At 32.9% G+C, this 12,512-nt stretch overlaps 1 protein-coding gene and 1 pseudogene across 1 annotated transcript; one reads left to right on the forward strand and one right to left on the reverse strand.

Moving 5' to 3' along the window:
* The first annotated feature begins 5,649 nt into the window (after positions 1–5,649).
* On the forward strand, positions 5,650–6,265 carry si:dkey-204f11.3. Its single transcript, NM_001083048.1, is given in 2 exon segments — positions 5,650–5,967; positions 6,086–6,265. Coding segments are annotated over 2 exon segments (498 nt in total).
* A 723-nt stretch (positions 6,266–6,988) lies between these two features.
* LOC147845677 (immunoglobulin heavy variable 3-30 pseudogene) lies at positions 6,989–7,539 on the reverse strand (annotated as a pseudogene).
* Between the last annotated feature and the right edge of the window lie 4,973 nt (positions 7,540–12,512).

Genomic DNA, 12,512 nt, shown 5'->3' on the forward strand with positions numbered 1-12,512 from the left:
GTGGTCAGATCAGTGTATAAATATGCAACAGATGATTTACATAAACACACAGCTGTTAAATCAGCTCTACATTATTAAATAAATGTGTTGTAGGATGTCATGTATTTATATTATTAGAGAAATAAGAACTCTACATACTGTTCATTCTTACTAAACCTTTTTTACTGTTTTCCACACATTCTTATACTTTTTTAGGTGTTGGTACGCCTAATACATCGATAAAGAACATTTAACAGCAAGATTAAACACTTTTGTGCACGAAGAATTCATTTTCCATTCAAGATGAACACAGCCTAATTCTCATGCACAATAAGACTGTTGTGTTCTTCATCATCACTTTATCATCATATTCTGCTTGCTTCAAATATACTGCCTCTGTAAAATGTGTACAGGAACCTACAAATCTGCACACCATGCAATAGTTACAGTACAGTAGTTATGTTGTGATTTATGCAGTATGTTTTTGTGCTTTGTACAGTTCTATATTTTATAGTTTTGTCCAGTACACTGTATTTGTAAAAGTAATGCAATAGGTTAATGATGCTGTGAAAAGGCCAGTGTTAGTATAATTTCTCATTGGGTTGTGTTTTATGGATTTTTTATTCTATGCTGCCACCTGTTGACAAGAGATGAAACACTCACAGTGGTTTTTGTTCTGCTCTACAAGATCTTTGTGTCACTGTGATTGTCTTGCGCAGTAATACACGGCTGAATCTTCTGTTGTCAGGCCTGATAGTTTCAGATATACCATACTCTTTGAATTATCTCTGGTGATTTCAGCTCTTCCTTTGAAGGATTCAGCATAGTCATTGCCACTGCCATCACTATAAACACGTCCAATCCACATAAGAGGTTTTCCAGCTTGTTGTCTGATCCAGTGCATGTGATAGGAGCTAAAGGTGAACCCGGATCCTCTACAGGACAGAGTCAGAGTTTCTCCAGGCTTTTTCTGAACTGAGCTTTCAATCGACTCCATGCCTTGACCATTTATACCCACAAAAAGAAAATGCTGAATTAATTTGTAATCCGTTTATTCTAGAACTGATAATAGATGTGTGTTTTATTTAAAAAAAAGCTCACGCTGTAGACTGAATGAGAGCAGCAGTAAGCAGAGAGCATTCTTCATCTTGATGCTGCTGATGTAAATGATCCTGATCCAATCAGAAGCACTTAAATACTGAACAGATGAGCAGAGTTAACTGAATTTGCATTGTGATGGTCTAAAAGTGCAGTCATGACTGAAGAGCAAAGTATTTAATAACATTCATTCATTTTCATTCAGCTTAGTCCCAGTAGAATTAACTATATGTTTTACGCAGCGGGTGCCCTTTCAGCTGCAACCCAGTACTGGGAAACATCCATAGACCCTCTCATTCACACTCATGTACACTACAGGCAACTTAGTTGATCCAATTCACTAATACCTATTTTTGGACTGTGGGGGAAACAAGAGCACCCGGAGGAAACCCTCATGAACATGCAAACCCCATGAAATGCCTTCTGCCCGGGATTCGAACCAGCTACCTTCTTTCTGTGAGGTAACAGTGGCAACTTCTGAGCCACCATCCCGACCGTATTCAATAACAGAATTAAAAAAAATATATAACCAATGTAGCATTCCATTTTAACAGCCCAACAATAGAATCTAATGAATGGTTGAATGTTAAAAGCATGTCACCCTTTTCTGGGATTAGTGATTAATTTTTTTTTTTACATAAAATTCAAAGTATGGATTTTTATGACTAATACACAAACTCATCTGTAAATAATGATCATCTTCTTGCTTACGTGTCAGTACATGTTCGTTGTTAATGCATTAACACACACAGGAATTTATGATGTCATAGTTTAAGATTCTTGATCAGAATCTTGATTATTATTCGATTTATTAAAGTAATATTCATTTATTCATAATTACTGCCTTTATTAATCGGGGTCGCCACAGCGGAATGAACTGCCAACTTATCTAGCATATGTTTTACGCAGAAAATGCCCTTCCAGTCACAACCCAACACTGGGAAACACCCATATATTCTCATTCACACACATACACTGCACCGCCTTAAAGAAATATATGCCTGCAACACTGCACTGCCTTAAAGAAATATATAATTTAGATATTCCATAACTAATGTAATGTTCATAGTACATTATTTGAGAGTTAATTCGATGACTGACAATCTTTCCTGCTTGCACTATAATAAGCTTAACTTATTAAACTATCAACCATAGCGCATGTATGAAACTCAACATACACCAGAGATGTGAGGTTAGTCTTTATTTGGGACAGGCGTAACAACAAAGCCCCCAAAGCCCCCCCACGCAACGCCCCTGAGCACACAATGTTTTACCACATTAGGAGCATGACATACTTTCCCATAATAACTATTGTTCAGTTTAATTACATAAATATAATGTGGATATATAATATAATTGTGGACTAATATATATATATATATATATATATATATATATATATATATATATATATATATATATATATATATATATATATATATATATATATATATATATATATATATATATATATATATATATATATATATATATTACACAGGCATGTATAGCCAGCCTAATGAAAGGGGTGGTTCTTTTTTTCTCAAAAAAGTGACAGTTTTACAGTTATTCGCCTCATTTTCTATTTAATTATGAGGTTTAAATACTACGTTTTAATGACATTTCAAGCACTGTTTTGTTTAAATAGCTTGTCAAACATCAAACTTTTTGATGTGCCAAAACATTTCCTTAATGATTTTGGAAAAAAAAAACATACTTTAAAATACTAATTTATTACATGAGTTGTCATTAAGAAAAAAAAAACTTTTTTTAAATTTTATTTTATCAGGCAAAAACAATCTGGCCAGCACATTCAGTTTTCCTTTGTTAGAATATGTCCATTTGAATGAATAAATAAATAAATAAATAAATAAATAAATAAATAAATAAATAAATAAATAAATAAATAAATAAACAAACAATAATACAATGAGGAAACTGATTGCAACAAACCATTTAAGTTTGAAAACAAATCTTAAAGAGTGTGAACTTGATCCAATTGAGTAAATACAGCAATTTGTGCACAGTAAAACCCAATAAATGAAGAGAACTCAAATCAACTGAGCACTGTAAAACCCATTAAGTTAAGGCAACTTAAACCGTTTGAGAAAACCAATTGCTACAAATCATTTGAGTTAAAAAAATAATTTATATGAGTACTGTAAACTTACTCCATTTAAGTTGAAGTAATGAGTATTTAATTAACTTTCATTTTCATTTCATTGGATAAAGTTGACAGTAGGGTTTTACAGTGTAATAATGTAGAGCTTCAATTTTTTTCTAGATTTTTTCTTGTAAAAAAAAATTTTTTAATTAAAAGTCCATGGATATTAATAGCCTGATTAGTATTAAAATTAACTTAATTAAATATGGGCCGCTTTTGGTGCCCCACGTCTTTTTTATTGATAATTTATTTTTTGTTTCATGAATAAGGTTCAAGATTTAGAATAAAAGTTCCTTGTAAAATTTCTCTGTTTAACAACAATACAGTAGGTCAGTACAGTAAAAGATGACAACTTTCATCAGATTGTATGTTTTCTTACACAAATGTTGGGCTGATTATTTTTGCTATTTTCACAATTGATGACGGAATATAGCAGTCAACCTTGTTGCCATTTCGTCACCTTGGAATTATAAGGTTTAATCTGCATTCTGAATGATTTTGAAATATTGAGCTTTGCAGTTTTTGCATTCCATATGGCAAACAGTATGTGTGTAACATTTGTTTTTTAAAATGTTTTAAAATGTAAAAAACTTATAAAAAACATTCCATAATGTAAATAAGTTGTCATTTACAGTTTTTTTTCCAATTGTTTACACAGATTTTCTGAATGTGTCTCATATTGTCAGAACTCTACACACAAATCACAAACACACACACACACACACACACACACACACACACACACACACACACACACACACACACACACACACACACACACACACACACACACACACACACACACACACACACACACACACACACACACACACACATTTCTTCTCTAAATGGTCTTTTGTTTTCAAATGACACACACAGGCCATCACATCAATAGACATTTATAAGAACCAGTTGATCACTGATATGCTTAATGTAAAACACTATGACCAGTTCTTCTTCATTCATCATAAGGACTTACTGTAAGCATTTTTTTTTGTTCAGTGTTACACTTACTACAGACATATAGGCCTACAGAAGTGCATTGTAAAATATTTCAGAATATTGTTTTATAAGAAACAAACAAATACCAAATAAATTTTTACTGTATTTTTCTCACAAAAACAGTGTACACAGTGTTCATCCCAACCAACACAAAGTTGCACATGGTCTACATATGCCATCAACAGAAGTATTTACAGAATACAGTTACAGTAAAAAAAAAAAACAGCTATACTGCATTCTCTTTTCTGTTTTGGTCTGGCCAAGCAGTGGGGGAAATGTCACCTTGCATGGTGAAGCCAGCCATGAAAAGCATCAACTGCTATATCTTGGAGAAGGGGTATACGTGTGTGTGGATTTCGGTCATACACTTTCCATCTCCAGGCAGAAAAAAAAAATCTCAATAGATTTGAGAAATGGAGAATATGGAGGGAGATAAACAACTAAAAATCGTGGGTGGGCAGTAAACTAGTTGTGAACAAGATGAGCTCTGATTTCTAAGTTGCAATTCTGTGTGACAGGTGTTTACTCATGTGAGGAGTTAGTATGCCAAGTAGGGAAACTGACTCTACAAATCTGAATGACAGTGTGTTCCTTGTGAAAACAAAAGCTTTCTGCATGAAAATTGTGCAAAATGCAAAGAATTGTGTGTAGTGTTTTAAAAAAAAAGTGTGTTTTAAACCTGCAATTTGGGTGTAAAGCAGGAATTGTGCTTGTAGTTTAACAGAATTGTTTCAGGGGGTTGGTGCATCAGTTACATGTTGTAGTCATTGTGTCTGAAGTACAAGTAATTGTGTGTAAACAACTAAGAAAAACTGTAATAATAATATGTCAATATCTCAATTTTGAAAAAAATGTCAGATGGAACATTAAAATTCTAAGGTGACCATATTTGGCAGAGTGTCTGTGTTCCTGGAAGGGGCAATGTTCAACCTTAACAAGCAACCATTCAGTCCAATCTTGTGAGCTTGGTTTCAACTTTTTAAAAAAAAAATTATTTCAGCTGTAAGTAAAACAGTTTGTTGAGAATAACTTAGATGTTTTCATCAACATATTAAAAAGTCAATATCCCCACAATAATTACAGACACCTAAACAAAAAAAAATATATAAGACATTTTTGAAACAATCTTCTTCTTTGTTTCGCATAAAGTACAGTTTCAGTAGTGAAATTGGTTGAAAAGAACATTTAAAAGACGTCATGAAAATATAACATCCCTGTTTTAATTGTGTTACCAATGCATTTCATTATACCACAACTGTGGCTTTTCGGTCCTATTGGCTCTAAAGTAGGTCTCCTGCTCTTTGGGTTCTATATAAGTCATGTATACCATACAAAATGATTTATGACATTATATGAGCCACTTGTCCCTAAACCTGAAGAACAATTCTGCTCCTTAAAGTCAGACAATGGATTTTCAGATTGAAGCTCCAGAAATTGAAATTCCAGAAATTGAAGTTCCGGACGTGGAATTTTGTGAGGAAATGGACGTGGACTGTGAGATGGAGGCTGAGAACGCAGAGGGCATTGAAGGGGGCATAGAAGTAGAATTTGAGATTAAAAAACGTCCTCGTCAAACACCTCGCAATCCAAACCAGAAAATCCAGCACAAAAGTCAAAGTCCTCGCAAAGTAAATGTAAAGGACTACTTGCGCTTCTCTGTGCTGAGCATCACCTTGTTCAACTCCCTGTTTCTGGGTACAGCTGCAATGTGTTTCTCCTTAAAGGTAAGATAAATATATAACAATGTTATTTGTTGAATTGTTGTTGAATTATTGTGAAAAGTTAAACGTTTAGTGTGTGTGTGTGTGTGTGTGTGTGTGTGTGTGGGTTTTATATTTCCAGGCACTGAACAGAAAGTTGAAGAGAGATCTCAAAGGAGCAAAAAAATTCAGCTGTTTAGCTTTGGCTGCCAATATTTGTGCCGTCCTTGTCACTATCCTCACCATAATTGGTGTTGCTGTTGCCATTCCACTTGCTCAATATAATGTTGGTCATAAACCTGGTCAATGTTATGTCATTTAAATGTTTCCACTTAGACTAGTTGTTTAAAGGACAGTGACATAGTATTGATTGAAAATTACAATTATTTAGTTTTGTGGAGGTGGACTGTTTAGTGGTGTGGGAATATACATTTATATATAGAACTGAAAAGTTGTTTTCAGGGTGTGACAGACCTTAAAATGTCTTGGTTTCCTGAGCCCTGACGCTCTCCAAAGTAATACAAATTGTCAGTTTCGCAGCACGGCTGTGTCTATTGTTTTCTCTGTCTCCAGAACATCATTTGCACAATGATTTAATGCTAAAAATGTATCGTGAATGGGTACTTATATGCTGATGAGATCGGGCCTGGGAAGGCATGTTACCCTGCCGACAACAACACTTCATTTTCATGCTTTGTTTTAGACTGTTCCCATCTACATGTATCAAATGTATTTAAACTGAGTGTTTGTTGTACCAATAGACAGCTTATTTCGATGACGCCACAGCCACGCTGAGTTCATCTTATTAAAGGATTCTGCTTTGAAGACAACCAAAAGTTCTCCCTGTTTTGTTTTTTTTTTTGGGGCTCGTCTTAGAATTTACCAACAGTTTGGTGCCGTAAGCCAGACTAGAGAAATTCACAACAGTGGACAACTTTACTTGTATTCCATTACACCCTACTGACATATGATGGGAACTGCAGCTTTACACTGTCTGCCGCATCTTTATAGACCAGTTTTTGTATCATTGCTGCAAACATCTGTTTCACGGTGCTTGTTTTGCACAGTAATACACAGCCGAGTCCTCCTCTGTCAGTCCAGACAGTTTCATATACATCATGCTTTTTGAATCATCTCTGCTGATTTCCAGCCACTCCTTAAAGGATTCTGCCTTATGCCCATTTCCAGAACTGTATCCCAGACCCATCCACACAAGAGGTTTTCCAGCTTGTTGTCTGATCCAGTGCATGCTACAGCAGCCAAAGCTGAACCCGGATCCTCTACAGGACAGAGTCAGAGTTTCTCCAGGCTTTTTCTGAACTGAGCTTTCAATCGACTCCATGCCTTGACAGTATAAACCTGTAAAAGAGAAGCCGGGTGTTTTTTTATTTGTTGTTACTCTTACATATTTTGTTTATAAATCTACGTTAAGAACTCACCATTTAGATTGAACAAAAGTAATAATAAAGTTAATTTCCTCATCTTGTGAGCAATAATGAGCCTCTATAGCATCACTTGATTTAGCAACACTAAATACTTGTATCATGCTTTAATTTGCATAATGAGGAGGATACCAATGAGATGATTATTACCCATGTTTACAAAGATGACAGACTGACACATATTACATTTGTACAATTTAATATTTAGTTGAAATACTTAAATCTTCAGAGAACCTTCATGATCATATACAGTTGAAGTCAGAATTATTAGCCCCCCTTAATTATTAGCCCCCCTGTTTATTTTTCCCCCAATTTCTGTTAAACCGAGAGCAGTTTTTTTCAACACATTTCTAAACATAATAGTTTTAATAACTAATTTCTAATAACTGATTTATTTTATCTTTGCCATGATGACAGTAAATAATATTTTACTAGATATTTTTTAAGACACTTCTATACAGCTTGAAGTGACATTTAAAGGCTTAACCAGGTTAATTAGGCTAACTAGACAGGTTAGGGTAATTAGGCAAGTTATTGTATAACGATGGTTTGTTCTGTAGACTGTAAAAAACAAGCTTAAAGGGGCTAATAATTTTGACCTTAAAATGGTGTTAAAAAAATAAAAACTGCTTTTATTCTAGCCGAAATAAAACAAATAAGACTTTCTCCAAACGAAAAGATATTATCAGACATACTGTGAAAATGTCCTTGCTCTGTTAAACATCATTTAACTATAAATCTAAAAAAATGCTAATAATTCATTAGTCCCTTTATTAATCCGGGGTCGCCACAGCGGAATGAACTGCCAACTTTTCCAGCACGTTTTTATGCAGCGGATGACCTTCCAACCGCAACCCAACTCTGGGAAACATCCACAAACACTCATTCACACTCATACACTACGGACAATTAAGCTTACCCAATTCACCTGTACTGCATGTCTTTGGACTGTGGGGGAAACCAGAGCACCCAGAAGAAACCCACGCGAACGCAGGGAGAACATGCAAACTCCACACAGAAACGCCAACTGAGCTGAGGCTCGAACCAGCAATCCAGCAACCTTCTTGCTATATATCTTCCTATATATATACATTTTTATTCATATTTTTATTAGATTGAATGAATTGTGCATTTTTAATCATATTTTCAATACATTTTCATACTTTCAACATAACCGCCACATTATGTTGTGAGTCAGATTGAGTAGTTTTAGATGATATATTCTTAAAATATATAAAAATACATAAAAAATGTATTGGTCAAACTTTACAATAAGGTTCATTAGTTAATGTTAATTATTGCATTTACTAACATGAACAAACAATGAACAATACATTTACTACTGTATTTGTTCATGTTCGCTAACGTTAGTTAATGAAAATACAGTAGTTCATTGTTAGCTCATGTTAACTCATGGTGCATTAACTAATGTAAACCAGCATGGACTTGGAAGTTAATAATGCATTAGTAAATGTTCAATTATGATTAATAAATGCTGTACATGTGATGTTCATGATTAGTTCATGTTAGTAAATGCATTAACTAATGAACCTTATTGTAAAGTGTTACCAATGTATTTATAAAAATGTTTGAGGACTATTGTTGTTAAAGTCTTATCTTGTTTTTGTGTGCTATAATTTTTGGATGACTTACATTGAGACCAAATCAGTTTGATCCACAACATGAAAATGACACTTAAACCTTGAACATAATACAAGGAGTAAAAGGTCCATTATATGAATTAGATTGTTTGTGAAATTAACTACTTAGATTTTGAAGAACCCTAAACCTATGATTTTGAAAGAAATGTCTGATTACTGAATGATGAATAAAATAGCATATTCTGTGATTGTGAGTTTTCTATATTTGGTTGTATTCTACTGTGGCCTACTGACAGATGTGAGAACTGCAGTTTAAACCAGTATTTGTGTCATTGCCGCATACAACTGTATCGCTGTGCTTCTCTTGCACAGTAATACACAGCAGAGTCCTCTTCTGTCAGTGCAGACAGTTTCAGATACACCATGCTTTTTGAATTGTCTCTGGTAATTTCTATCCGTCCCTTAAAACTATTAGCATAGTCATGTCCTTGTGCATTATACCAGACACGACCCATCCACATCAGTGCTTTCCCAGGTTGCTGTCTAATCCAGTGCATGTTGTTGCTTCCGAAGGTAAATCCTGATCCCCTACAGGAAAGACTCAGAGTTTCTCCAGGCTTTAACACTGACTCAGATGAAATGGACTCCATATTCTGACCTCTCACTACTTCTGAAAAGTAAACACAAACATAAAGTCAGGTTAAATATATCTTTGCTGTTATATTTTGAGATAGTATTGACTTAATAATATTGATACACACTCGTTAAGGCCAATGAAAACAGCAGGTAGAGCAGATTGTTGTGCATCTTTAAGTCAGGAAATTGACCTCATATGAGATGCAGCAGAGATGATCTGATCATATATAGGCCTATGCATGCCAAATGAAGGATGGTGACGTCATTTAGTCAGACAGCCAAACCTTTTTATTATTGTATCAATACATTTTGGGAGTGTGTTAAAATCAGGATTTCAGTTGTAGTTGTGGTTGACATGCATTTACACAATTCTTACTTTCTAAATGTACAGTTGAGGTCAGAATTATTAGCCCCCCTTTGATTTTTTTCTTCTTTTTTAAATATTTCTCAAATTATGTTTAACAGAGCAAGGAAATTTTCACAGTATGTATGATAATATTTTCTTCTTCTGGAGAAAGACTTGTTTGTTTTATTTCGACTAGAATAAAAGCAGTTTTTAATTTTTTATGAAATATTTTAAGGTCAAAATTATTAGTCCCTTTAAGCATTTTTTTCCCCCAACTGTCTTCAGAACAAACCATTGTTATAAAATAACTTGGCTAATTCCACTAACCTGCCTAGTTAACCTAATTAACCTAGTTAAGCCTTTAAATGTCACTTTAATCTGTATAGAAGTGTCTTGAAAAATATCTAGTAAAATATTATTTACTGTCATCATGACAAAGAAAAAATCTATCAGTTATTAGAGATGAGTTATTATTAGGGTCAGATGGAATCTGCAGACGTTTTTTAGCTATTTCTGCAGAGAATTCTTGTAAAAATCTGCGGAATTATTTTGGGAGTATCCAGCGGAGTATCATAACTTACACCTTAATATATTAAATAAAAAGTAATAAATTACTGAATAAAATCTGAATAAATTCAGATTTACACATTTCCTCAAGTAAATAAACAGAATTAATAATGGGCTAAAAATCTGCAGAAATCTGCGGAAAATCTGCGGAATTCTGTGCGCGCAGATTCCATGTGGGCCTAGTTATTATATAAATAAGTATTAAATAAAACTATTATGTTTAGTAATTCGTTGAAAAAAATATTCTCTCTGTCAAACAGAAATTGGGAAAAAAATAAACAGGGGGGCTGACTTCAACTGTAGATTAATGAATAGTAACAGATTTCACAACATTATTTACATAGCGTCTTTATACATGTTATTGTTAAAACTAAAAACATAAAACTATTATCACTGTTAAAATAACTTAAAAAACTTAAAATACAATTTCTAAAATGAAAAAATAACATAGGTAGATATGTTACTATTTAGATATATCTATCTGTAAATATTGTTACAAATTGTACACAAATTTAAATTAAACACAAAATATAAAATATCAAAACTAATTGAAACTTTAATATTTACTCGATACTAAAGTAAATTCGACTTACAGCAGCCCTTCATTTGTTAATCTACTTTAAAAAGTATTCGCTTTTTTTTGAAGACTTCATAAATGGAAATATACTCTAAAATATAGATTAAACACACCAATACTGATTTTGATAGTTTTTAGGTAAACTAAAGTATAATTAATTAGACCTAAGTTACATCAAATCAATTGAGCTTTAAATGTCTAAATGTAGGTTATAATATACACAAAACTGATTTTAAATGTTATTAAGTAATTACTAAAACTCTTAACTCTTAAACTATTGCAGTATGATTCGATCAACATATCCAGTTGATATATAAACCATAACATTTCAAATATTTTAATTTATTAAATTGCTCTTGAAAAAATATAATTTTATGAAAATAACAAAGCGGAAACTCATGATCATGCATAACACAAAAACAAGTTTCAGGCCACTCAAAGGAGTCAAAATGAAAATTCCCTGGGGCAAGTCCCGAAACTATTTTTGCCCAAGAGAATACATTGCTGAAGCTTATTACAGCTCACTGAAACACGCTTAAACTAGTCAACCATTTAAGCGTTAAACCGCCTCATTTTGTTAGTCAAAACATCAACAGCTGTGCCATGCACCTGTGTATTAGCTTTTAATTATTAAAGCATGCTTTATTTTACACAACACAACTATTGAGAAACATAAAAGAGTAATAAAATAAAAAAAACATATGAGCCACAACAGGGGTAGTCTAATATCACCATTAAGCAATTCCAGAATGTAAAATTATAACAAATCAAGCATTTTTATATCTTAATGTTTGATAAAAGATCAATTATGCTTCTCAATACTGTATGTCTCACCTTGAAAAACCTAACTAACTTGTTTACCTCAAAAAAGAATAAAATGCATCAATTAATTTCTGAATTTCTCTTTGATATTGAAATTATTTGAAAGCTATTTTCAGAACTTTCAAGATCATGTTCCTTTAAACAGTTAATTAATCTACCTTTTAAAGCCCACATGGGATTTTATTTCAGTTTAGTGGGTTAATTAGGCATGATTTTGTGTGAAATGTTTTATGCTATAAATTGTTATTTATTAATGTTATTTAGAGCATTTATTCATGTTTTCACTTTATGGAAAAAATCCATTTCTCTGAATAACAAGTATTTTTATTTCATTTTGTTGTGATTAAAAATCTGTGTTATGCTGCCAAATTTAGATTTTTTGACTCTTCTAAAGATTAAAGTTGATATTGTTGTCTAATATCTATTGAAAAAAAATATCTGAACACATGTGACACCATTATTGTTATTTTATGCAACAACAAATTATACTGTAAGAGACATTTTATTTTTCCCAAATGATGTTTAACAGAGCAAGGACATTTTCACTGTATGTCTGATAATATGTTTCTTCTGGAGAA

This window comes from Danio rerio, chromosome 3, assembly GCF_052040795.2.
Source record: "Danio rerio strain M-AB ecotype USA chromosome 3, GRCz13ab, whole genome shotgun sequence".
Taxonomy (NCBI): domain Eukaryota; kingdom Metazoa; phylum Chordata; class Actinopteri; order Cypriniformes; family Danionidae; genus Danio; species Danio rerio.